This window comes from Martes martes (assembly GCF_963455335.1).
Source record: "Martes martes genome assembly, chromosome: 4".
Classification (NCBI taxonomy): domain Eukaryota; kingdom Metazoa; phylum Chordata; class Mammalia; order Carnivora; family Mustelidae; genus Martes; species Martes martes.
The window spans coordinates 150,437,544-150,464,404 of NC_137891.1; the positions used below are offsets into that span (position 1 = coordinate 150,437,544).

A 26,861-nucleotide genomic window follows, 5' to 3' on the forward strand; every position below is an offset into this window, starting at 1 on the left:
GTGTTGCTTGTTTTAGAGGCTTGGCTGCCAGCTCTGGCACTTGACCTTTTGTTTCGTCAGCCTGGGAAGGGGTGGGTAATACTTTTCTGATGTCTTTAACTTACATTCATGAAAACAATTTTAAGATGAAGGACTTGGGAACTCTGATGTAAATGCTGTGTTTAGAAGTGGTCCCTCCCTCGAAAATTAATGTTTTAGGGGAAGGGCAACTGGATGTGGGAGCCTTTAGTTTTGCAGATAGCGGCGTAAAGTAAGTGGCTGTGCATGTGACACTTGAAGAAATTGGACTGTCTTCCAGTGCTCCACGTTGGCATGTGTGTATGCATGGGTGGTGTCAGGGAAGTAGGTGATTTTTTTTTTTTATTAAAGATTTTACTTATTTATTTGACAGGGAGAGAGAGAGCAGGAGCAGGCTCCTTATGAGCAAGTAGCCTCATGCGGGACGCAGTCCCTGGATCCTGGGATTATGACCTGGGCTGAAAGCAGACGCTTAACTGACTGAGCCACCCAGGCTACCAAAGTAGATGATTTTAGTAACAAGTTTAACACTCTACCCTTCAAGTTATTTTGAAAGGAAAACAAAAGCACCTGGTTTTCTAGATATGAAGCTGGTGTTTTCATTCTTTGTTGGTGAGTCCATATTCATTCATTTGTTCATTTAACCTTTGCTAAAGAGGCAGTATACTAGTGTGTGGTTAAAGTACCGACTCTAGAACCTTACCACCTAGGTTCTAATCCTAGCTCTGCCATTTATTGGCAGTGTAAACTTGGGCAAGCTGTTTAACTTCAGCTTCCATATCTGTAAAATGGGGATAATTAGAGTTTCTACCTCATAAATTTATTGTGAAGGTAAGATAATATATGTAAAAGCATAGAAAACAGTACCTGGCATATAATGAATGCTGTATGAATGTTAGTCATTATTAATATTATTGTTGTTATTGTATTATTGTGATTATCAGTAAGTGATATAAGTGATATAAGTAAACATAAACATAAGTAAGTAAGTGATTATAAGTAAACATTTAAAAAATGATAGTGGTGATTACCACTATTATGAAAAATTCCAATGTACTTTTAAAAATATTATTATTATTTATATTTGATTAATTAAAATATGTATTATTAGTTTCAGAGGTAGAGTTCAGTGATTCATCAGTCTTATATAATACCCAGTGCTCATTACCTCACATGCCCTCCTTAATGTCCATCACCTAGTTACCCCACCCTCCTAACCCCTCTCCCAACCAGCAACCCTCAGTTTGTTTCCTGTGATTAAGAGTCTTTTATGATTTGTCTCCCTCTCATCTTGTTTTATTTTTTCCTCTCTTCCCCTATGATCCCCTGTTTTGTTTCTTAAATTCCACATATGAGTGAGATCATATGATAAATGTCTTTCTCTGATTGATTTATTTTGCTTAGCATAATACTCTCTAGTTCCATCTGTGTCATTGCAAATGGCAAGATTTCATTTTTTGATGGCTGAGTAGTATTCCATTGTGTGTGTACATAGATAGATAGATAGATACACTACATCTTCCTTTTAACATTTTTTTATTTTTAATTAGCATATAATGTATTATTAGCCCCAGGGGTACATGTCTGTGAATCACCAGGTTTACACACTTCACCGCATTCACCATAGCACATACCCTCCCCAATGTCCATCACCCAGCCACCCTATCCCAACCCTCCCACCCCCCCAGCAACCCTGTCTGTTTCGTGAGATTAAGGGTCTCTTATGGTTTGTCTCCCTCCCGATCCCATCTTGTTTCATTTTTTCCCTCCCTACCCCCTGCCCTGCCTCTCAAATTCCTCATATCAGAGAGATCATATGATAATTGTCTTTCTCTGCTTGACTACTTTCACTTAGTATATTACCCTGCAGTTCCATCCATGTCATTGCAAAAGTTAAGATTTTGGTTTTTTTGATGGCTGCAGAGTATTCCATTTATATATATATCACATCTTCTTTATCCATTCATCTGTTGATGGACATCTAGGCTCGTTCCATAGTTGGACATTACTACTATAAACATTGGGTGCAGATGCCCCTTTGGATCACTATATTTATATATTTGGGGTAAACACCCAACAGTGCAATTGCTTGGTTGTAGAGTAGCTCTATTTTTTACTTTTTGAGGAACCTCCATACTGTTTTGCAGAGTGGCTGCACCAGTTAGCATTCCCACCAACAGTGTAAGAGAGTTCCCCTTTCTCTGCATCCTCTCCCAACATCTGGTTTCCTGAGTTTTTAATTTTAGCCATTCTGACTGGTGTGAGGTGGTATCTCATTGTGGTTTTGATTTATATTTCCGTGATATCTAGTGATATGGAGTATTTTTTCATGTTGGCCATTTGGATGTCTTTGCAGAAATGTCTGTTCATGTTTTCTGCCCATTTCTTGATTAGATTATTTATTCTTTGGGTGTTTAGTTTGATAAATTCTTTATAGATTTTGGATACTAGATCTTTATCTGATATGTCATTTGCAAATATCTGCTCCCATTCTGTCAGTTGTCTTTTGATTTTGTCAGCTGTTTCCTTTGCTGTGCAAAAAGCTTTTTATCTTGATGAAGTCCCAGTAGTTCATTTTTGCCTTTGTTTCCCCTTGCCTTTGGAGATGTATCTAGCAAGAAGTTGCTGTGGCCAAGGTTGAAGAGGTTGCCGCCTGTGTTCTACTCAAGGATTTTGCTGGATTCTTGTCTCACATTTAGGTCTTTCATCCATTTTGAACCTATTTTTGTGTGTGGTATAAGAAAATGGTACAGTTTCATTCTTCTGCATGTGGCTGTCCAATTTTCCAACACCATTTGTTGTTGAAGAGACTGTCTTTTTCCATTGAATTTTCTTTCCTACTTTGTCGAGGATTAGTTGACCGTAGAGTTGAGAGTCCATTTCTGGGTTCTCTGTTCTGTTTCATGGGTCTATGTGTCTGTTTTTGTGCCAGTACCATACTGTTTTGATGCTTACAGCTCTGTAGTAGAGCTTGAAGTCCAGAATTGTGATGCCACCAGCTTTGGTTTTCTTTTTCAACCTTCCTTTGGCTATTTGGGGTCTTTTCTGGTTCCTACAAAGTTTAGGATTATTTGTTCCAGCTATGGAAAAAGTTGATAGTATTTTGATAGGGATTGCATTGAATGTGTAGATTGCTCTAGGTAGCATAGACATTTTAACAATATTTGTTCTTCCAATCTGTGAGCATGGAACATTTTAACATTTCTTTGTGTCTTCCTCAATATCTTTCATGAGTATTCTCTAGTTTTCTGAGTACAGATCCTTTGCCTCTTTGGTTAGATTTATTCCTAGGTATCTTACGGTTTTTGGTGCAGTTGGTACAGATTGACTTCTTAATTTCTCTTTTTTCTGTCTCATTGCTAAATGTATAGAAATGTAGCTGATTTTGTTTTTTAAAGATTTTATTTATTTATTTGACAGACAGATCACAAGTAGGCAGAGAGGCAGGCAGCAAGAGAGGAAGGGAAGCAGGCTCCCTGCTGAGGAGAGGAGAGAGATTTGGGGCTCGATCCCAGGACCCTGGGATCATGACCTGAGCCGAAGGCAGAGGTTTTAACCCACTGAGCCACCCAGGCACCCCGAAATGTAGCTGATTTCTGTGCATTGATTTTATATCCTGCCACTTTGCCAAATTCCTATATGAGTTCTAGCATTTTGGGGTGGAGTCTTTTTGGGGTTTTCCACAGAGTATCATGTCATCTACAAAGAGTGAGAGTTTGGCTTCTTTGCCAGTTCAGATGCCTTTTATTTCTTTTTGTTGTCTGATTGCTGAGGCTAGGACTTCTAGTACTATGTTGCACAACAGTGGTGAGAGTGGACATCCCTGTTGTGTTCCTGAACTTAGGGAAAAAGCTCTCAGTTTTTCTCCATTGTGAATGATATTCACTGTGGGCTTTTCATATGGCTTTTTATGATATTTTATCCCTCTATCCTTATTCTGTGAAGAGTTTTAATCAAGAAAGCCTGCTGTACTTTGTCAAATATGTTTTCTGCATCTGTTGAGAGGATCATATGGTTCTTGTCCTCTATTTTATTTATGTAGTGTATCACATTGCTTGATTTGCAGATGTTGAACCACCCTTGCAGCCCAGGAGTAAATCCCACTTGGCTGTGGTGAATAATACTTTTTTTTTTTTTTTTTTAGATTTTATTTATTTATTTGACAGAGAGAGATCACAAGTAGGCAGAGAGTCAGGCAGAGAGTGAGGGGAGAAGCAGGCCCCCTGCTGAGCAGAGAGCCCGATGCGGGGCTCGATCCCAGGACCCTGAGATCATGACCTGAGCCGAAGGCAGAGGCTTAATCCACTGAGCCACCCAGGTGCCCCGAATAATACTTTTAACGTACTGTTGGATCCTTGGGTGCCTGGGTGGTTTAGTTGGTTAAGCATCTGCCTTTGGCCCAGGCCAGGACCAAGCCCCTACTTTAGGCTCTCTGCTCAGTGGGGAGCCTGCTTCTTCCTCTGCTGCTCCCTTTCCTGTGTGCGCTCTCGATCTCTCTCTCTCTCTCTCTGTGTCAAATAAATAAATAAAACATTTTTTTAAAATGTACTGTTGGATTCTACTGGTTGATATCTTGGTGAGAATTTTTGCATTCATGTTCATCAGAGATCTGTAATTCTCCTTTTTGGTGGGGTCTCTGGTTTTAGGATCAAGGTAATCCTGGCCTCATAGAAAGAGTTTGGAAGTTTTCCTTCCATTTCTATTTTCTGAAACAGCCTCAGAAGAATAGGTATTGATTCTTCTTTAAGTGTTTGGTAGAATTCCCCTGGAAAGCCATCTGGTCCTGGACTCTTGTTTGTTGGGAGATTTTTTATTACTGCTTCAATTTCCTTGCTGGTTATGGGTCTGTTCAGGTTTGCTATTTGTTCCTGGTTCAGTTTTGGTAAGTGTAAACTACCAAAGTACCAGATTGCCTAATTTGTTGCCATATAGTTGCTCATGATATGTTCTTATAATTGATTGTATTTCTTTGGTGTTGGTTGTGATCTCTCCTCTTTCATTCATGATTTTATTTATTTGGGTCCTTTCTCTTTTCTTTTTGATTGCCAGGGGTTTATTGACCTTATTAATTCTTTCAAAGAACCAGCTGCTAGTTTTGTTGATCTGTTCTGCTGTTCTTTTGGTTTCTATTTCATTGATTTCTGCTTTAATCTTTATTATTTCTCTTCTGCTGGGTTTAGGCTTTATTTGCTGTTCTTTCTCCAGGTCCTTTAGGTGTAAAGTTAGCGTGTGTATTTGGGATTTTTCTAATTTTTTGAGACAGTCTTGTATTGCAATGTACTTCCTTCTTAGCACTGCCTTTGCTGTATCCCAGAGGTTTTGAACCAATGTGTTTTCATTCTCATTAGTTTCCTCAAATTTTAAAAATTCTTTAATTTCCTCATTCACCCATTCATTCTTTAGCAGGATCCTCTTTAACTCCAAGTGTTTGAGTTCCTTCCAAATTTCCTCCTGTGACTGAGTTCAAGTTTCAGAGCACTGTGATCTGAAAATATGCAGAGAATAATCTCAGTCTTTTGGTATCAGTTGAGACCTGGTTTGTGACCCAGTATGTGATCTATTCTGGAGAATGTTCTATGTGCACTTGAGAAGAATGAGTATTCTGTTGATTTAGAATGGAATGTTCTGAATATATTTGTGAAGTCCATCTGGTCCAGTGTGTCATTCAAAACCCTTGTTTCCTGGTTGATCTTTTGCTTAGATGATTTGTCCATTGCTGTGAATGGGTTGTTGAAGTCCCCTACTATTAATGTATTATTATCAATGTGTTTCTTTACTTTGGTTATTAATTGTTTTTTTTTTTAAGATTTTGTTTATTTATTTGACAGACAGATCACAAGTAGGCACAGAGGCAGGCAGAGAGAGAGGAGGAAGCAGGCTCCCTGCTGAGCAGAGAGCCTGATATGGGGCTCGATCCCAGGACCCTGAGACCATGACCTAAGCGGAAGGCAGAGGCTTTAAGCCACTGAGCCACCCAGTTGCCCCAAGCCCAACTAGTATCTTTATAATCGTCATTCTGAACTCTAGCTCTGACATCTTACTAACGTCCATACTGATTCGGTCCCTAGCAGTCAGTACTGCCTCTTGTTCTCTTTTTTGAGGTAAGTTTTTCCATCTTGTCATCCTGTCTAGAGTAGAATAGATGAACAAGAAAACAAAATACTAAAATGGCAACAACAACCCTAGAGAAGTATACACCAAACAAATCAGAAGAGACACGAAATCGAAAAAAATAAATAAAAAAATAAAAAGAGACTATAATCAGACAGATGAACAGAACAGAGCAATACTCTGGATCCTGTGTGTATTTTGATCTTTTTGTTAGGGAACTAGATCCCAAAATTGTAAAGAAAGAAAAACTTATGTATGTATAAACATAAAATTAAATACAGTGGAAGAATAGAATGTAACTGTAAAAATGAAAATTAAAAGACAAAAAAAAAAAAAGAAATAGAAACAGACAGATGAACAGAACAGAGCAATACACTATATCCTGAGTGTATTTTTGGTCTGTTTGTTGGAAGAAACTACATCCCAAAATTGTATAGGAAGAAAAACTTCTATATATACAAAAATAGAGTGAAATACAATGAAAGGATAGACTGTAAGTGCAAAAATGAAAATTAATAAAGATTTTTTAAAAGAGTTGATAAAATAAGATATTGGTTGAAAAAGGAAAGGGAACCAAAAAATTAAAATTGAAAGACTAAAGAATCGTGGGGGGAAAAACCAAGATAGATAGATAGATAGATAGATATAAAAAATACTCTTTTCCTTTCATGCTGGAGTTTTGCAGTTCTGTGTGGTTGTTAAAGTTGGTCTTAGCCAGATGTTCTTGTTAATCTTCTGGGGGAGGGGCTTGTTGCACTGACTTTCAGATGTCTTTTCCCCCCGTGGAACTGCAGGTCCTTTCCAGGTGAATTGTTTCAAACTATACCTCTAGGCTTCCTCTTAGGGATAATGCAGTAGGGCAGCTACACACATGTTGGATCACTGGGAAAACATGTTAATTAGTAATCAGGAGACCTAAATTTTGGTTGTGGCTTACTATGTAGTTTTTGGGTAGGCTTTTCTTTTTTCTAGGCCTTCCTAATATGAGAGGATTGCACTAATCTCTAAGTTTGTGTTTCCTAATAAAGTAGCACTAGCCACATGTCACTCCTAAGTTTTAAATTAATTAAAATTATAAACTCATCTCTTAAGTTGTGTCAGCCACATTTCAGGTATTTAGTAGCTACTTGTGGCTAGTGGCTATCTTGAATAGTATAGATATAGAACATTTTCATCACTGTAGAAAGTTCTATTGAATGGTGCTTGAACAGGGTGTCTCTTAGTAAAACCTCCTATGACTTTTAGCTCTGTCAGCTAGCTTCTTAGTAGCTCAGATGTATGGAGAAATTTAATTTTACCTGATACTAATCTAGCTTCTCTGACTTTCTCTTGGGTGACATTTGCCCAATACATAGTTTCAATCAACTTACTTTGAACTTTTTTGAGTTCCTGTTTTAGATGCTCTTACATTGTAGGGAAGTTTTTTGTTTTGTTTTGTTTTGTTTTTTAATTAAATTCTGACAATTTCTTTTAACTTTAACTGAATAAGTTAAATAAATAAGTTTAGTCCACTTATTTTTATGTGATTATTAACAGAGCTGGTCTCTTTTAAAAAGATTTTATTTATTTATTTAAGAGAGAGTACGAGGGCTTGGGGGAGGAGCAGAGGGAGAGGGACAAGCAGACTTTGCTCTGAGTGTGCAGTCTGACACAGGGCTCCATCTCCCAACCCTGAGATCATGACCTGAACCGAAATCAAGAGTTGGACACTTAACCAATTGAGCCACCCAGGCACCCTGACAGAGCTGGTCTTATTTCTTTCATCCAGTTTGCACTGCATTTTTTACAAGCTTTGTGCCTTTTTTCTTCCCTTTTCTTTAGGGGTTGAGTATTTTATTGTTCTTTTTTGTTTTATCTCCATTATTAGTTTGAAAGTTGGCACTCTAGTTCTGTTCTTTTGGTGGTTACTTTTTTTTTAAGATTTTATTTATTTATTTGACAGAGAGAGAGACACAGTGAGAGAGGAAACACAAGCAGGTGGAGTGGGAGAAGGAGAAGCAGGCTTCATGTGGAGCAGGGAGCCTGACGTGGGGCTCGATCCCAGGACCCCAGGATCATGGCCTGAGCTGAAGACAGCCGCTTAACAGCTGAGCCACCCAGGCCCCTTAGGGCCTTCATTATTTTTGAAATTTTACTTGCATACTTACAAAATCTAACATTAATATCTTAACCCTCCAATGGTAAGAGGGTCTTAAAACATTTCAACTTAAGTTACCTCCTCTTTACTTACAAGCAGGTATTCAGGGCTTTACTTTTGTCTTTTAACTCTACAAATTGACCATTAGCATTCTTTGTATAGATAATATTTAGATTTATCTACATGTTTGTCAGTGTATTTGCTCACTATTCCTTGTATCTAGGTTTTCTTCTGGAATCATTTTCTTCCTGAAATATGCCCTTTATTCATTCTTTTAGTTTCTCTGTTTCTTCTCTCCAAGGGGATTATTTCATATTTCCCTTTGTCTTGGGAAGTATTTCCCAGTACTTCCTCCACAATCTTTGCTCTCACCAGGTGACCATGCGTCCTATGAAACAGAAAACAGAAGCAGTTGGAAGAGGACTTTCAAAAATTGTCATAACTACATCTACCCACCTTCTAGCATGACCCTGAGATCATGACCTGAGCCAAATTCAAGAGTCTGATGCTCAACTGACTGAGCCACTGAGGTGCTCCTGAAACGCCAACATTTTTATATTAGCTTTCTTCGTTTACTCAGTACCTCTTGGCCTCTTCACATTTTCTATCTTCTTATTTCTCTGTGCTGTAGCCTGGATAACTTTGATTTATCTCTCCATTTGTCTCTAATTTGCTCTTTCAACCTATCCATTGAATTTACTTTTTAAAAAATTTTTTAAAAAGTTTATTTATTAAAAAAAAAGTTTAATATTTTAAATCTTTATACCCCACATGGGGCTCAAACTCACAACCCCGAGATCAAGAATCGCTCACTCTTCCAACTGAGTCAGCCAGGCACCCCTCCATTGAAATTTTTTTTAAGTTACAGAATTTATTTTTTGAACAGTATAATGTCTATAAAAAATTGAGGTGAGGATAGAGTTCCCTCACTTTCATTACCCCTAGTTTTCCCTGTTATTAACATCTTACATTTGCATGGTACGTTTGTTAAAATTGATGATCCAGTATTGGTACATTATTATTAACTAAAGTCCATAGTATACATGGTATACATGGTATATATTAGGGTTCACCTTTGTGCTATACATTCTGTGGGTTTTGACAAGTGTATAATGAGATATATATGAATTTGCTAGGGGTGCCATAACAAATTCTACAGACTTGGTTAAACAACAGAAATTTATTTTCTCAAATTTTGGAGACCGGAAGTTCAAGATCAAGTGGTTGGAAGGATTGGTTTCTACTTGTAGATGGCTGTCTTTCTGTGTCTTCACTTGGTCTTCCCTTTATGTGTGTCTATGTCCTAATCTCTTTGTAGAAGGACACCAGTTAAAATGGATTAATGCCCGCACTAATGACCTCATTTCAATTTAATTACCTCTTGAAAAACCCTGTCTCCAAATATAATCATATTCTAAGGTATGTGGTTTAGGACTTCAACATACCAATTTGGTGGGGTAGACACAATTTAGTCCATAATAATATATATCTGCCATTACAGAACATGCAGAATAGTTTCACTGCTATAAAAATTCTGTGTTCCACCTACTCATCCCTCCTTCATTTGTGAACCCCTGGCAACCACTGATCTTTTTACAGTCTTCATATTTTTGCCTTTTTCAGAATGTCATGTAGTTGGAATCATATATAGTCTTTTCATGTTGACATTGTTCACTTAGCAATATGCATTTAAGTTTCCTCTGTGCCTTTTTGTGGCTTAATAGTTCATTTCTTTTTATTACTGAATGTCCATTGATTTTATATTTCAAGATTTTTCTTTTCTTTCTTTCTTTTTTTTTTTAAGATTTATTTATTTATTTATTTGACAAACAGAGATCACAAGTAGGCAGAGAGGCAGACAGAGATAGAGAGAGAGAGAGAAGCAGGCTTCCCACCGAGCAGAGAGCCCAATGTGGGGCTCGATCCCAGGACCTTGAGATCATGACCTGAGCCGAAGGCAGAGGCTTTAACCCACTGAGCCACCCAGGCACCCCCCCCCTTTTTTTTGAGACAAAGAGAGAAAGGGAGGCAGAGAGGGGCAAAGGGAAAGGGAGAGAGAGAGAATCCCAGGCAGGCTGTATGCCCAGCGTGGAGCTCAATCTTACGACCTAAGATCATGACCTGAGCTGAAATCAAGAGCCAGACACTTAAACCAACTGAACTACCGAGGAACACCACCCCCCCCCCTTTTTTTTAAAGTAGGCTTCAAGCCCAATGTGGGGCTTGAACTCATAACCCTGAGACCAAGGGTCAGATGCTCCATCAGATGAACCACCAGGCACTCGAAAGTTCTGTTTGGTGCCTTACAGATTTGCCTGTTCATTACCTGTGTTGCATTCCCATTTTTGTGATCCCTTGTGTTATTTCTTCAATGTTCACACATAGTTATTTTATATCCTGTGGCTGATAATTTTAATTTCTGAAGTCCTTAAGAGTCTAAATCTATTTGTTGCTTTTGCTGATTCTTAATTGTGGTGGCTTGTTTTCTTACATGCGTGGGGGTCTAGGATTGTGAACTCGTAATAGTTTTTCTGTGGCTATTCTGGAGGCCTAAACAGGGAAGTACTTTCTTCTAGAAAGACTTGGCATTTAATTCATCTGGAAACCTGGGGGTGTTATCACTCTAGTCTCTTTTGAGTTGGTTTAATATGGAGTCTCAGATTTATCTCCTCCATTTTGCTCTATTGTAATGCTTTATCTTCAGATCAGTCTTCCCTTTTGCTTCTTGCTCACTATTCCTCATCTGGTTTTAGCTTATTTTGTGTTTATCACTGTGAGCCCAGTGAGCACATTCTGAAAGTCCATTTTGTCAGGATTTTATTGTTTTCTAGGTGACTATCCCTCCAGACTATCTAGTTCAGCATTCCACCAAAGTAGGATTCAGTTGCCTCAGTTTAGGTATTGACAGGTATAATGGTGGCGATTAGTCACATTAGGCACCTTCCAGTTCTCCCAGTTTCACTCTCACTTAGTCATTGACTCATCAGGATTAGACTTTGGGCCTTAGACAAATGACACATTTTCTCTTGGCTAGCAACTCTTGCTGTTGGGAGTGAAAAGTGATGATGATTAGTTTGGACACTGCATCCCTTTGCTAATCTGGATGATCTGTTTATTCCCCTGTAGTAACAGTGATGGAAATTTGAATTTATTTCAGGGAAAGAAAGGCCCGAAAGATAGTATAATAACTGAGATGTCATAAAATTGAAGTTTAAATCCCAGCATGGCCATTTACCAGCTATGTGACCTGGTACATGTTATATAACTTCTCTGAGCCTTTGAAGTCTCAAGCTGTCAAGAATAACAAACAAAGCTGCTCTTTATTGATCATTTATAAAATGCTAAGCAGTATACTGATACATATAGTATTTCTTATGTAATATTCAGTAACAATCTTATGAGAGGTAGATATTATTATACCTATTTTACTGATGAGAAAACAGAAGTATAGGGAAGTATAGAAAGTGTTGTTATTCAAGCCAAATTTAAATGAGATAACGTGTATTTAACACAAGCACACATCAGGTGACCAATAAATGACAACATTATTATGATCACTTAAATTTTCCAGATATAAAATCAAGTCATTTACATGATATGGCCTAAATAAGATTCATTTACTCAATAAATATATTTTTTTAAGATTTTATTTATTTATTTGACAGAGATCACAAGTAGGCAGAGAGGCAGGCAGAGAGAGAGAGGGGGAAGCAGGCTCTCTGCTGAGCAGAGAGCCTGATACGGGGCTCAGTCCCAGGACCTGAGATCATGACCTGAGCTGAAGGCAGAGGCTTAACCCACTGAGCCACCCAGGCGCCCCTCAATAAATATTTTTATGGGGCACTTACTTTGGCCATGTGTAGTGCTCAATGCTGGGGAAACTGGAAGGAATAAGACAGATATGGCTTCAGCCCTTAGGGAATTCCCTTTAGAGTGAGGGAGACAGGCACATAAACACAGTTCAGCCTGGGAAGTGCTGTGATGAGGCAAGAAGGTGGTGTTTGGGAGTTAGAGTAAAATTTTTAAAAAATATTTATTTGAGAGGGAGGGAGCGCATGGGCATGATTACAGGAGGAGGGGGAGGGGCAGAGGGAAAAGTAGACTCCCCACTGGGCAGAGAGCCTAATGCTGGGCTCAATCCCAGGACAGTGGGATCATGATCTGAGCTGAAGTCGGATGCTTAACTGAGCCACCCAGACACCCTGGGAGTCAGGGAAGATTTACCAGAAGTAAAGATGCCCTCTAGATTTGTACTTAATTGGAAGTGAGAGTGGAAGACCAAGGAGGCAGCCAGTTTAAGGAAATGAAAGTAGTTTTGTATATAGGATTTTAGACAAAGCATAGAAAGTGAGCCTAGGGAGATGGGCAGATTCTGAAAGCCTTCGTAAGTCCTGCTACCAGAGTTTGACCTTCCTTTTAGGTAATTGGAGAGCCTCTGAAAGGTTTTTACTCAGCAGAGATGTGATTTTAAAAGATCACTCTGGCAGAAGTGAGGGGAATAATAAGAGTAGCTTTAAATACATTATCTCATTTAATCTTCACACCAACACTAAGAGGTAGCTATTATTATCTTGACTTTAAAGATGAAGAAATGGGGACTTGGAGAATTTACTATATTCACACATTTAATAGGAAGTGGAGTCACATACCCATGTATTTCTGACCCTAAACCTATGTTGCTGTATTGTATCCAACTAGTAGTGATTTGTATGACCTACTTTATGTTTTCTTTATGGAAAATTCTCATTCATTCTTACAGTATTATTTGCATACTCAGTGTTAGTTTACAAAGCATTTCACAGCCATTATTTAATCTCTTTAAAACTATGAATTAGGTGGTGTTATCTCTATTTTATAGGTATGAAAGAAAACTGAGGCTTGAGGTATGGGACTGTTCATGGTCCCATACACCTAGAAAGTGGTGGAGCTGGGACTTGAACATGATGCTTTTGACAAAGGAAAGATTTCTTATGCGTATTTTATGAATAGGCCACGTTTCTTTTTTGGGTCTTTGCCCTTTGTTCATGAGTGAATGTTTATAAGGCTCTTTCCTTCCAGGTTTTGGAGATCACATTCATTGGAGGACACTAGAAGATGGGAAGAAAGAAGCAGCTGCCAGGTACAAGATATGGTTTTAGGTTATTTATGGGGGAAGGGGTGCCTGGCTGGCTCAGTTGGGTAGAGCATGTTTATGTTATCGGTAAGGCTTCTTACCCAGGTTGGGCCTAGAGATTACTTTTTTAAAAAATACATTCAGTAGGTTATATATGCTAGCAAAATATTTTCTAGCCGTGAACTTAACATTAATTACAGGTGAAGGTTATGCCAAAACAGAGCCAGAACTGAGTAGTTGCCTGATGATAACACTACTACTACTACTGCTACGGCTACTACTAAGTGCTTATTATGCACCAGACACTGAATTATGTGAATTAACTCATTTAATTCTCACAACAGCTCTTCTGAAGTGGGTACTGCTGTTACCTCCATTTTAGAGAAAACTAAGGCACAGAGCAGTTAGGTAACTTGCTTAAGATCACACAGCTAGTAAATGGTGGAGCCAAGATTCAAACCCAGGCACTCTGGATTCAGAACCTGCACTCAACCAGTAAACCATATTGCCTAACAGTCTCAAGTTGAATAGTCTTAACTTTCAATTATTTTTAGTCTATCCACTGATGCAAAGAACCGATAAAGGAGGGAGAAGAGACAGAGCAAGGGAGGGAAGGCTAAAGCACTGATCTAAGTGCTTTACATGCATTAATTAATTAATTAATTATATTTATTAAATAAATTATTTAATCCTTATAATCTATGAGGTTCAGCCTTTGAAATAAGAACTGTTACTATTTTACGGGAGAGGAAGTTGAAACACACAATGATTAAATAATTTGTCAATAGATTACACAGCTAGTGAGTTGACAGAGCCAATATTTGAGTGTTCTCTACTGTAGTGTACTGGAGAGACACAAAGACCCAGTATATGTGCATCTACTTTATATACACACATACTTGCACAGAAACACACTTCTGCACCTACAAAATTACAGTTGATTTCTGAACAATGCTGGGGGGGTTAGGGGTGCTGACCACCCGCTTAGTCAAAATCTGCATATAACTTTTGAGTCCCCAAGAACTTAACTACCAGTAATCTGTTGACTGGAAGCCTTACTGATAACATAAACAGTCAATTAACACATAGTTTGTATGTTAAAAGTATTGCATATGTATTCTTACAACAAAGTAATAGAGAAAAGAAAATTATAAAGAAGAGAAAATACGTTTATAATACTGTGCTGTTAAAAAAAATCTGCATTACAAGTATATCTGTGCAATCCAAACCCATAATTATTCAAGGGTCAACTGTATTTTGCTAGAACAGATCCTACACCTTCATGGCTCTGAGTCTCACACATACTGTAGAATAGGGTTGCCAGATTTAACAAATAAAAATAAGGATGCCCAGTTAAAAATTTGAATTTCAGGGGGCACCTGGGTGGCTCAGTGGGTTAAAGCCTCTGCTTTCAGCTCAGGTCCTGACCCCAGGGTCCTGGGATCTCTGCTCAGCGGGAGGGCCTGCTTCCTCCTCCCCCTTTGCCTGCCTCTCTGCCTACTTGTGATCTCTGTCAAATAAATAAAAATCTTTTTAAAAAAAATTGAATTTCAGGTAAGCAAGAGGTAATTTTAAATATGTCCTATTCAATATCTGAAACATATTAAAAACATTTTTTTTGTTGCTTTTCTGAAGTTCAAATTTAACTACACATCCTGTATTTTATTGGGCAGCCTTACCCAGGAGAAAAAATTCTGTTAGTTTTTCACGTTCTAAAGCAAACGACTATTCCTTGATAAAGTCTTCAGTAATTTTGGGGGGCAGTTTGTTTTCCTCTTCTCTACTTTTACATCCCAATCTACTCTATCCATTATAGTATTATCTTACTCTGCTTGTAGGTGCTTGATTTTTCCCATTCAGACCCTTAACCTCCTATGGGGGGAACTGCCTGATGTTCATTTCAGAATTCCCAATCATGGAGAAGTTAAATGATTGAAAAGGTTATTGAGTAAAAAGTTACTGAGAGTCACTGGGTGTAAGGCATGAAGTGGAACTAACATTTGTGAATGGTCCTTTTCCTTTTGCATGCTGAATGTAGTGCTGATTGTTTTTGCAATGTTTAGTGCTCATTAAGGCCCTATTAAAAATGGTTGGGCATTGTTTTGGGCCACAGGGAGAATCACATTCTTTTGATGCCTATTTGACATAAATAACTGCTGTCATTCTAGTTTCCATCACCTTTCTGAGATAGCAGGTCCTAGATTTAGTTGGGGTTTCACTCGTGTTCCCATAGCAACAGTAGGTCCTTTAAGACTCGAGAGGGACAGGAAATGCAGTTTGCCTTTCCGGCTTGCGTCCGTGACGTTTACATCCCGGAAGTTGACGCTACGCGTTTGCACATGGCCGCGCCCTGTAAGGATGCCGCTCGTGGTGTTTTGCGGGCTGCCGTACAGTGGCAAGAGCCGGCGCGTAGAGGAGCTCCGTGGGGCTCTGGCGGCCGAGGGCCGCGCGGTGTACGTGGTGGATGACGCGGCGGTGCTGGGCACGGAGGACGCGACCGTGTACAGCGATTCGGCCCGTGAGAAGGCGTTGCGCGGCGCCCTGCGAGCTGCGGTGGAGCGGCGCCTGAGTCGCCACGATGTGGTCATCCTCGACTCGCTTAACTACATCAAAGGATTCCGCTACGAGCTTTACTGCCTCGCGCGGGCGGCGCGCACCCCGCTCTGCTTGGTATATTGTGTGCGGCCCGGCGGTGTGAGCGGGGGACCTCAGGTGGCGGGTGCGACAGACAACCAAGGCCAGAACGTCAGTGTGAGTTGGAGGCCGCGCACTGAGGAAAGAGGGAGACCTCTGGCGGCTGGCAGCAGTGCCCTCAGGGAACCCCAAACAGTGGACTTTGTAGTAAGCGGAAGAACCCAGGTCTGTGTACCTAAGGAACTGGAGCAGGAGAATACCAAGGCGCCAGATCTTCCAGCTCGTGTGACTCCAGACTTCGATAAAGATGCAAAGGGTGATTCAAGTGCCTTTTATCCTCCTGAACTTATGGAGGCCCTAACGCTGCGCTTTGAAGCTCCCGACTCTCGGAACCGCTGGGACCGGCCCCTGTTCACGTTGGTGGGCTTAGAGGAGCCGTTGCCCCTGACAGAGATACGGGCTGCCTTGTTTGAGAACCAAGCTCCCCCACCCCATCAGTCTACACAGTCCCAGCCCCTTGCCTCTGGCAGCTTTCTGCACCAGTTGGATCAGATTACGAGCCAGGTATTGGCGGGATTGATGGAAGCCCAGAAGAGCGCAGTCCCTGGAGACTTGCTTAAGCTTCCTGGAACCACTGAGCACCTGCAGTTTACCCGGGCTTTGACCATGGCAGAACTGAGTCGCCTCCGTCGCCAGTTTATTTCCTACACCAAAATGCATCCCAACAATGAGAACCTGCCTCAGCTGGCCAACATGTTTCTGCAGTATCTGAACCAGAGTCTGCACTAACCAAAGTTCCTGGTGTAACCTCCCCTGCTCTCTGTTTTTCTTGATGGAGTAATCTCACAGTCTGCAGAACATGTTGGTGTGTGGTACTAGAGCTGTTGTGACTGATTTACTTTCCCGTGTGCCAGGCCTTGAGTTTACAGCATAAATCGAGACTAGAAAAAAATGAAGAACTGGCTTGGAGGTTCTTGGCAAGTTTCTCCAGGGGACAGAGCTCAGGTGGACACGGTTTGTTTAGATTGGGTTCTACTTGCGGTATCACACACTGATGATTTCCCCCATCTGAGTTGTGAGAGAGCAGACTGGTTGGATGAATTGTTTTAAAACAGTTCGAATAAGAACTGAAGATGGCCGTGTTCATTTGCACTCCCTTTGTTCATACCACAAACAAGTTTTTGAGTACTGTACCTACTTTTTGTTAGTCTGTTCTGGGGTCAGGCATCACAGTTAAATCCACTGGTTTTTGTTCTTGGGAAGCTTTGGTTTTAGTGGAAGTGAAAGACTTAACTACTGGATTATTTTATCTAATAAAATCTTTTAGAAGAAGTAAGTCTGTTGGAATCTTTTTCACTTAATGTAACTTAATATTCTTCATGTAATTTACCTAATGTAATACTTAGATACCTGAGTATCACTATTATGCCTTTGACCAAAATAGTACTTTGATAGTGCTTAGTGTGAGACTAGATATTTTGGTCTAACCTAAAGTAATTATGACAACTTCTATAACTATTGTGCTTCATTCTGGTTTTTAAAGCAAATTTCACTTTAAGCTGTTTTTCATTCTTTCATTGATTTCTTTAAACAAATGGTGGATATCTGCCTTGCCAGCATTTGTAATTTTCAGAGATGAATTAGATAGGCTTTGCTCTTGAGAAATTAATAGTTTAGTGAAAAATACAAGTAAACACAATTATGGGATGAAAAGGGTTGTTAGTTGCAGGATGATGACAGAATGCTTTGGAACCCCAGAGGAGGAAAGGACTAGTTAGCTGTTGAGAGAAGGTAGTTTTGGGAAGGCTTCATAGAGGGGTTGATACTTGAACTGTCACTCTAGAACATGGGTCAACAAAGGGTCAAATATCAAATATTTTAGGCTTTGTAGGGGATAAGGTCTCTGTTGCACCTTATTAACTATAGCGCTTTGTATCACAAAAACAGCCATATACAATAAGTAAACAACTGAGTATGAATGCGTTTTAATAAAACTGCACTGAAGGGTGAATTATATTGAATTTTAACATCACAAGGTACTATTTCTTAGATTTGTTTTTCAAACATTTAAAAATGAAACTCCCAAGTCTGTTGCAGGGAGACAGGTAAGAGAGTTCAATGTAGTAAAAGGCAGTGATCATATACACTGTGTGATGGTGTGGTGATACAGGGGTTGGATGACGGAGAAAGCCAATGGCTGCTTATATAGGACTCTACTACAACTTGGGGTTTTAGCCTTGAGAGCTTAAGAGCTTCATCTGGCCAAGACTGATGGTTCAATAATCTACCACTGGCCAAGGTGGATTATGTTGTTCATCATTTTAAAAAAGAAAAAGTTTTTCCTCCCTGATTATAAAAATTAGATTAATTATTTAAAAAATTGGAAAATGCAGAAAAAATATAGTAAAACCATAATCCCATCATCTAGGGATAACTGCTATTATGTTTTGGTATGTTTCTTTCATTTCCTTTTAGGAATGAAAAAAAAAAGTTTTGTATATTATACAGCTCTACAGAAGCAGGCAGTGAGCTGGATCAGGTCTGCAGGCTGGTTGGCTAAAATCTGCTCTAGAAAGATAAATAGGAATTTTCTTGGGAGAGGAGGGAACAAGGCATTCTTAACTGCTCTGTAAATGCATGGAGTCATTAAAAGGATGGGTTGCATTGTTGGTAATGCATTTCTTGCTCATCAGGCAATCTTAGCCACCATTTGTTAATACTAGATATTTTGGATATATTATAATTACATGTGATATATTAGATGGTATATGATATATTAGAATTCCTGGGTGAAATGGAGGTTTGGACTAGGCAACCCCTAAGGCCTTTTCCAACCTCTGTTCTCTGATTCAAAGTTAGTTATTGGTTGTGGATTGCCATCCTAAATTGAAGTAAACTAATGGTCAGAAAGAACATTGGTTTTGGAGCCAGAATTAATGAATTTAGCTATTAAGTGGCAGAACCTAGATTTTATGTGGTCAGATATTTAATCTCTTAGAACTCTTAGTCTGTGTTTTCTCCTTTCTTTCATAAAAACAATAATATACCTCGGGATTGTTGTGAGAATTTTTTTTTTTTTTAAGATTTTACATATTTATTTGAAAGAGCGAGAACACGAATAGGGAGAGGGTCAGAGGAAGAGGGAGAAACAGACTCCCTGCTGAACACGAGGAAGGAGTCCATCTCCTTCCTCAGGAGACCTGAGATCATGACCTGAGCTGAAGGTAGATGCTTAACTGACTGAGCCACCTAGGCACCCCTATATTTGTTCTTTAAATTTATTTTATTATTATTATTTTTAAGATTTTATTTATTTATTTGACAGACAGAGATCACAAGTGGGCAGAGAGGCAGGCAGAGAGAGAGAGAGGAGGAAGCAGGCTTCCCACTGAGCAGAGAGGCTCGATGTGGGGCTTTGATCCCAGGACCCTGGGATCATGACCTGAGCTGAAGGCAGAGGCTTTAACCCACTGAGCCACCCAGGCACCCTTTTAAATTTATTTTAAAGTAAGTTCTATGCCCTATGTGGGTCTTGAACTCAGGACTCCAAAATCAGGAGTCACATGTTTTTACTGACTGAGCCAGCCAAGCACCCCTATTCTAGCTTTTAATTTGACATAGCAATGAAAAGTTTTATTAACTTTTTCAATGGTTATATAACAACATTTAGAAGTACTGTAATTTGATGTTTTCTTTTTTTGTCTTTTCTCCCTAGCTTTGAAACCCAAATTTGCAGAATTTACAGGAATGTCAGGACTTACTAATAATCGTACTACAGTAATCTATAAAAGTTAGGTTGCCTAAAAATTTTCTTAATCTAAGTCATACTACATTGTACATTAACCTTTGTCTTTATCAGGTGGTCATTTTATTAGGATAGACATAAAGAAGTGGAATTACTAGATTGTAATTTCTTTGTTTTCTTTTTAAGTGGGTTGCCTCTGATGGTGATTATCCACAAGTCCTGGTGTGGAGCTTGCAAAGGTAAGTGCAAATAATCCAACCTCCAATGGGTTCTTAAATATTAACACTTAAAAAATAATAGCACAGACTTTGTCCCAGCATTGCTGATAGCTTTAAGGAATACCAAAGAAATATATGACATAGATTTCTTGTCCCCAAGAAGTTTGCAGTTATCTATGCAAGGGATTGGAGGGCAAAACAATGAGATATGGTTAGGGAGAGTATAGGATTAAGTGCTACAGTAGTCAGATGGACAGTAAATATAGGAAACTTAAATATACAGAGACATGAGAAGTGTTTAGGGAAGTCTTCCTGAAAAAGGTGGAAACCAGAATTATTTGTGGCGTGTGTTTTTCTGCTGGGCCACCTTGCTACTTCCCAGTCAGCTTTTTTCTTTTGTTTGGTATGCTACACTCAACAGAATCCTAACTGGAAAAGGAGTATGAAATTAGTGCAAATAGTGTAATTATATATATATATGTTGTGATGTTACTTTATTGTCTATTATTTCAATAGAAGTTACTGGAATGTGACTATAAAAAGCAAATAGAAATAATTGTTTTCATTTGTGTGCTATTATCCATATTTTATAAGTGGGTTAAAAGCTTGAGAGAAATGAAGTCAGTCACTCTGGTGACATACCTGTATGGGTAAGTGACAGAAGCATGACCAGAATTTAGGTGTCCTGATTGCTGGCTCTTAGGAGTTTAAAAGAAGAAAAAAAAAAGTTTCATTTATCTGAATCAACTTAGCAAATTAGGGTTTGGATTTGACAATGATGTTTTCATGTATTCTAAGACATTTTTTCCCTCTCAGCTTTGAAGCCCAAATTTGCTGAATCTACAGAAATTTCAGAACTTTCCCATAATTTTGTTATGGTGAATCTTGAGGTAAGACTTTGAGAGTTTCTCCTTTTGGCTACGATTTTAAGTCTTTGTATAAAATCATATTCAGCAGAGCTGGCTTCCTGTATACAGTGTTTTCCTCTTGACCTCTAATACTAAGGCTTGTGTGTCAGCTGTAGAAAGCTGTCCAGCCTCCACTTGTCAGAGGAAGAAGAGGAGAAATGGGATAAGATGACTACATTTTAAGGTCCCATCAATCTTCGTCTAGGATTATGACACGTTTTACATCATTGTATGGCTGTACTAGAGGTACATGCAGGACACAGATCCCTATGTGATGCAGTTGAGCCCCTTCTCTGTGCTGGGCTTGTATGCACAATCTTCTGGTTTCTTCATTAGATAGCCTTTATGTACTTGGCATAGATTATAGGTCTGTTACTATAAAGTCAGATATCAGATTTTAGAAGGGATTTTTTCAGCTGCTGGGAATCTATCGCTATTTTACAGAAAGAGCATCTTGGGACTGAAGGAATTAGGTGATTTAGCCAAGATTAGAGAGCGTAATAAGTGATAAGAATAGGTACTGTGACCTAACTATGCTGAGTTTTAGGCTTTACTCTGCAAGTGAGGGATGCTTGGATGCTCTATGACGAAACGTCTAGCCCTAAGTTTCTGTGAAGATAGCATTACTTAAACAAAGGACTGGAAATCTTTTGAGGACACTAATGGGGAATGTTGAGGCAGCTAAGGGATTGTAAAGGATTGCTGTATGACTAGTGGATAGCCTGAATGCTGACACACCTCACTCAAGGCAAAATTATATTAGTTTGAAGAAATCCCATTTAACTCCTGAAATGGGATCCACACCAAAAATGACAACAATCAACAATACTGTTGATTTCTTATGCATATGAACTTTTTATCACTTTCTGTTAGAACCGTCACTCAAAGGAAACAGAAATGTCTTAACTGAGCATTCTCCAAATTCAGACTTTTCTTTAAAAGAAAGCTAACCATGTGGTTATATCTCCTGGGAGGACTATAATTCCATAATTATGGCTAAAATATCAGTCTCATTAATTCATTGATTCAAGAAATACCGTGTGCAAGTCATTGAGGTGGGTATTGGGAATCAGCGATGGAAAAACAGATTAAATTCCCCACCCTTATTGAAATTACATATGGGAAAATGAGTTATAGGGAGACAGACAAATCAGTTAAACAAAATATGTCAGGTGATGGTAAATGCTATGGCTGAAAATGAAGAGTGGAGGGAATAATTTGCAATTTTAAATAGATGGTTAGGAAAAAAGGTGACATTTGAGCAAAGATTTGGATCAAAAAAGGGAGTAAGCCATGTGGATAATGGAGGAAGTAAGTCCTGGCAGAGGGTAAGAACAAGTGCAAAGGCCTGAGCGAGGTGCATGCCTGGCTTGTTTAAGGACAACAGCAGCAAGCAGGTCAGCATCATGGAAAAAGACTGAACAAGGGCTAGGACATAAAATCAGAGAAGTGCTCAGGTGACAGATTATGTAGGGGTTCTTAGGCCACTTGGGACTTGGGGTTTTACCCTGAGTGAGGGGAAGCCCCTGAAAGGTTTTTTGTTTTTGTTTTTGTTTTAAGATTTATTTGTTTATTTGAGAGAGAACCGGAAACAAAGAAAGACAGCGGGGTGAAGGGGCAGAGGGAGAGAGAGTCTTAAGCAGACTGTGCACTGGGTGTGGCGCCTGACTCGGGGCACGGTCTTACAACCCTGAGATCACAATCTGAGCTGAAATCAAGACGGCACCACCCAGGCATCCCACCTCTGAAAGGTTTTGAAGAGGGAAAGGACATGATCTGACTTAAGGTTTATACTTAATAGGACGAAGAGGAGCCCAAGGATGAAGATTTCAGCCCTGATGGGGGTTATATTCCACGAATCCTTTTCCTGGGTAAGGTGAAAGATCTTAATCTGGGGATCTGTGATGTGGAGGGAGAGATAAAGGAATCAAGGCACCCACTTTATTTAGCGAAACTATACGAGGATGGTTAAAAACAAAACAAACAAAAGCCAGTTTCAAGAGAACGGGGGAGTTCCCAATGCCAGAACTTCAAGTCTGAAAGGAAATTTTTTCCATTAGCTAACTGTTTTTGTGAACAATGACCGAGTACTGATCATCCATTATTCATTTGCGTATTAGCCATATGTCAAGCACTGGTAGGCACTACAGGGACAGAGATAAGCCACAATTCCTACTCTGTACTACAATTGCACTCTGATCTCAGAGTACAACTGAGACAGCGGAATACTGTAACCAGACAAATGTCTTTCCACAAACAATTTACAAAAGATGTTAAATTTAGTGGCCATCTAATCTTTGCTCGGCATTCTGCTGGATTCTATAGGGGAGACAAATAGAAATGTAGAATCCCACCATCATCAAGAAGAAAGGGAGCATGGCAGGAAGAGAGAACAGCATAAGCCATGGCATAGGGGACATGAGTTCAGGGAGCTGCAAGGAATTCACTGTGATTACCCAGCAGAAAACACAAGGGGTAGAGTGGTGAGAGAGTGGGCTGCAAAGATGGGCAGGTCTCATGTTCTAGAGGGCCTGATGTACTATATAGCATTTGAAATACCTCTTTGTTGTAATTATTGCAGTCCTTGTCCCATTTTGTCTATAATAGATCCCAGTGGCAAGGTGCATCCTGAAATCATCAATGAGAATGGAAACCCCAGCTACAAGTATTTCTACATCAGTGCCGAGCAAGGTATGGTTATGTTGAGAGAGAGAGGACGGAGAATTGCTGCTGAATTTAAGTAAAATGGAGCACATGCAAGGTCTATGGGAGGAGACTCAATGCTATGTGTTAGCTGAGCATCTCCAGCATGTCTAGCTTTTGGCTAGAACCTGTGTAGAATATAGGAGAAAGATGAGACCGAGCCCCTTCCCTAGCTGCTTACAATACAGTTTGGAGCTAACAGAACAGAATTCAGAGGAGGGGGAATGCCATTAGGTGATCAAGTCTAAAAGGTTTCATAAATAGTAAGCTTTAACTGGACCTAGAAGGATAAGAATTTGTCTCTATGGACAGATATGAGGACATTTCAAGCTATGGAAGCAAGGGTGGGGGGGTGTAGCCCAATATGGAGAGTACGCAGGCTTGCTGGAGGACACAGTGACTGGACTGAATCCTGAAGAATGAGACCTAGCCAGCAGAAGAATGCAAAAAGCATGTTCCAGGCAGAAAGAATAGCATCAGCACAAACAGGTAAAGAAGGTTGAAATCATGTCAGGCCTTCTTGTTCTCTAATCCTTGAGCACAATCATTCTGGAGGCAGGAGGTTGGAATTCATGTTAAGTACTTTCCCTGTTTTCCTTCCAGAGTTTCTCCCGTCATCTCTAAGGGGGGTTGTTTGCTAAGTTGCCATGTGTCCCACATTGCCATGGTGTCAGGTTGTTGCTCACTTCATGTTCTGAGTCCTTGGAACTCTTGTTTCTCAGAATAGGGAGAGGAAGGCGATCTGGCAAGGAGATAAACTCGCCAGATCTCCTTCCTATGGGTAAGGAGAATGTCATCTTCCTTACCCAAATGCAGATCCCTGGAGGCTGGCCTTAGAGGGAAATTTCCCACATGGGAGGGGCAGCTGGCTAGATTTTAGGTCCCCAGCTCTTGACTCTGGAGATTCACCTTCTCTTTAGAATTTCATCCAACTTGCCACTGCCATCACCTTTTAATATGTGAGTCCAAATGTGGACACAAGACCCTTGCTGAATCCCCCATGACTCAGCTGATGTGGAACTGGAACATCAAGCCTGGCTTTACTAAAGGCTTCAGCACAGCAAAAGGGAAATGACGAACTATACTACTTGTCTCTTATGAGGTCGTAGGCTGGCTTTCTGCGATTTACAGACTCTGGCTCAACCCAGCTCCTGGCCTGTCACTGTGTGGAGAGCCTGTACCAAAGCAGCTGCCCTCCTTGAAGCTGTATTGACAAGAAAGATGTCCTGAGATAGTTCGGCTCTTTTTTTTTTGCCTGAGAACTTAGCTGCTTCTCAGTGTAGTTGGTACTAGAAATGACTGCCTCCTTCATTGAAGACCATACCTCCTCTGAGCACACGCAAATACTCACCTGTAACTTCCACAGGAAGTGAAATAAATGCAGCATTCATCCGAAGAATATCATGGGACGGGCAGAGGGTGTTTTCTCTTCCCTTAATGATGACAAGTGAACATCTGTAGTCTGTGACAGGGATTCAGCCCTAATCCTGGAGGATAAGCCATAGTAACTGGTAGTATTTTCGTAGTATTTCATAATTTATAAAGCTCTTTTATTATCCATTCATTTAATTTTTTATAATAATCCTGTGTGAAGAGGGTAGCGTTCCCTCATTTTACAGATGGAGAAACAAATTCAAAGAGGTAATTGACTTTCCAGGACCAAAATCCAGAATTAGATCCTGTGCTCCTGGAGTATTTCTCTTATAATAAAAATATATTAATTGCCAAATGTCAGATATTAAAAACCTGCTTCATACTCTCTCCCCCCAATCTTTATTTCACAGTTGTTCAGGGGATGAAGGAAGCTCAGGAGAGGCTGACGGGGGATGCCTTCAGAGAGAAACATCTTGAAGATGAGTTATAATATGAATATATCCTTTCTTTCATCAGAGTTAGTGCTCTGGAAGGAAAGCAGCAGGGGAGGGAATATTGAGGAATTGCTCAGAACAATTAAATCAACCAGGAAACCTTGCTCCTGCCTACATGGGGAGGAGCGCTCTCACTGTGGAAGACTTCTGCTGACAGGAGCTGGTCTCCACGCTTGTGGATCCAGCAGAGTGTGGCAGACTTCCTTCTCCCGCCTCCTCCTAGATGTCTGTCACTGAACGGAAAAAGAATGACAGCTTTTGACACAAAACTTGAGCCATTTGGAGTTGTACTCCTCACAGTTCAGTATTTGAATCTTTTTCTGTTTCCTCCCGCTTTATTCACCTTGGTGGTGAAAGGAGACCAGTAGCATCTTTTCTACGGTATTAAAATTACAGAAATAGTTCATCATTTAAAAAAACAAACCTAAATGTAAAACAGTAATTCTACCCCCACTGAGGAGACCAGCCTATTTCTTCTTTTCTCCTGGGAATAATCTTGGACTTCTTCCTGAATCCCGGTAACTTCCATCCTCTTCTCCTGCTTGGGCTTCCCTGTTTGCACGCATGTGTATGCAGGAATGGCTGTGTGTTTGGACTCAGCCCCAGCTGGAAGCATGCTTTCCCCTGGTCCAGTTACAGAAACAGAAACCTTCAAGCCCTAGGTGGATCCATTTTTGTCAAGTCGTCAACTGTATTTTTGTACTGAGGTTAACAAAAAAATTTAAAAATACTAATTGTTCCATTAAACTTTAATAAAACTTTGAAAGGAAATGAGTTGTGATGGCCTTTTTGTTATTGGAGAATGGAGGGAGGGATGGAGATCACTTCAGGAACAAAACTAACAATGAGGGCCTGATCTAGGATTCCTCCCACTCCTGCTCCTCCTACATTTAAATGGGCAGCAGAGCTCATCTCTTCTGCTCTTTAAATAGCCGAATTCCTTCACTGTCACTGTTACTGTTTTCCTGCAGGGCGGGCTTTTTCTATTTCCTGGACTATCTATTATGACAGCCTCTTAACTTGCCTTCTTACGCCCAGTACTCTCTCCTCCTACAATCCATCCTCCTTGCTTCCCACCCCCATCTTCTCAAAATGCAAATGTCACTCCCCTGTTTAAAGCCTTTCTTGCCACCTCAAGGCAGTAGTATTAACATGAGATATTTGGGCCTCGGTAAGTGTTGTGTGTGTGTTATCTTGTTTGCGTTTAGTCCTAACAGCCCTATGAGAAAGTTATATAACAGTCTTCGTTTTACAGAATAATTTGAAGTATACAATGAAACCGAGGCACAGAAGAAAGTCGAGATCTTTACCATGGTCTTTAAAAAGCTGCCTGCTGGGCGCCTGGGTGGCTCAGTTGGTTGGGCAACTGCCTTCGGCTCAGGTCATGATCCTGGAGTCCCGGGATC

At 39.9% G+C, this 26,861-nt stretch overlaps 2 protein-coding genes across 2 annotated transcripts in view; both read left to right on the top strand.

Moving 5' to 3' along the window:
- The window catches only part of TXNDC12 (thioredoxin domain containing 12), a 30,086-nt gene extending 3,863 nt beyond the window's left edge, over window positions 1–26,223 (top strand). Inside the window, exons 2-7 of the mRNA XM_080800690.1 lie at window positions 13,325–13,385; window positions 19,945–19,997; window positions 20,793–20,866; window positions 22,686–22,755; window positions 23,492–23,575; window positions 25,372–26,223. Of these exons, the coding sequence (XP_080656816.1) occupies window positions 13,325–13,385; window positions 19,945–19,997; window positions 20,793–20,866; window positions 22,686–22,755; window positions 23,492–23,575; window positions 25,372–25,451 (422 nt within the window). The 3' untranslated portion in view covers window positions 25,452–26,223. The remainder of the gene's footprint in view (window positions 1–13,324; window positions 13,386–19,944; window positions 19,998–20,792; window positions 20,867–22,685; window positions 22,756–23,491; window positions 23,576–25,371) is intronic.
- KTI12 (KTI12 chromatin associated homolog) lies at window positions 15,713–17,341 on the top strand. Its single transcript, XM_080800689.1, has one exon. The coding sequence runs from the start codon at window positions 15,738–15,740 to the stop codon at window positions 16,800–16,802; it is 1,065 nt and encodes a 354-aa protein (XP_080656815.1). The 5' UTR covers window positions 15,713–15,737; the 3' UTR covers window positions 16,803–17,341.
- Window positions 26,224–26,861: the final 638 nt, after the last annotated feature.

What these genes read in the sequence shown, in the direction of transcription:
- KTI12 (XM_080800689.1), top strand. Translation starts at nt 15,738, where the DNA reads ATGCCGCTCGTGGTGTTTTGCGGGCTGCCGTACAGTGGCAAGAGCCGG.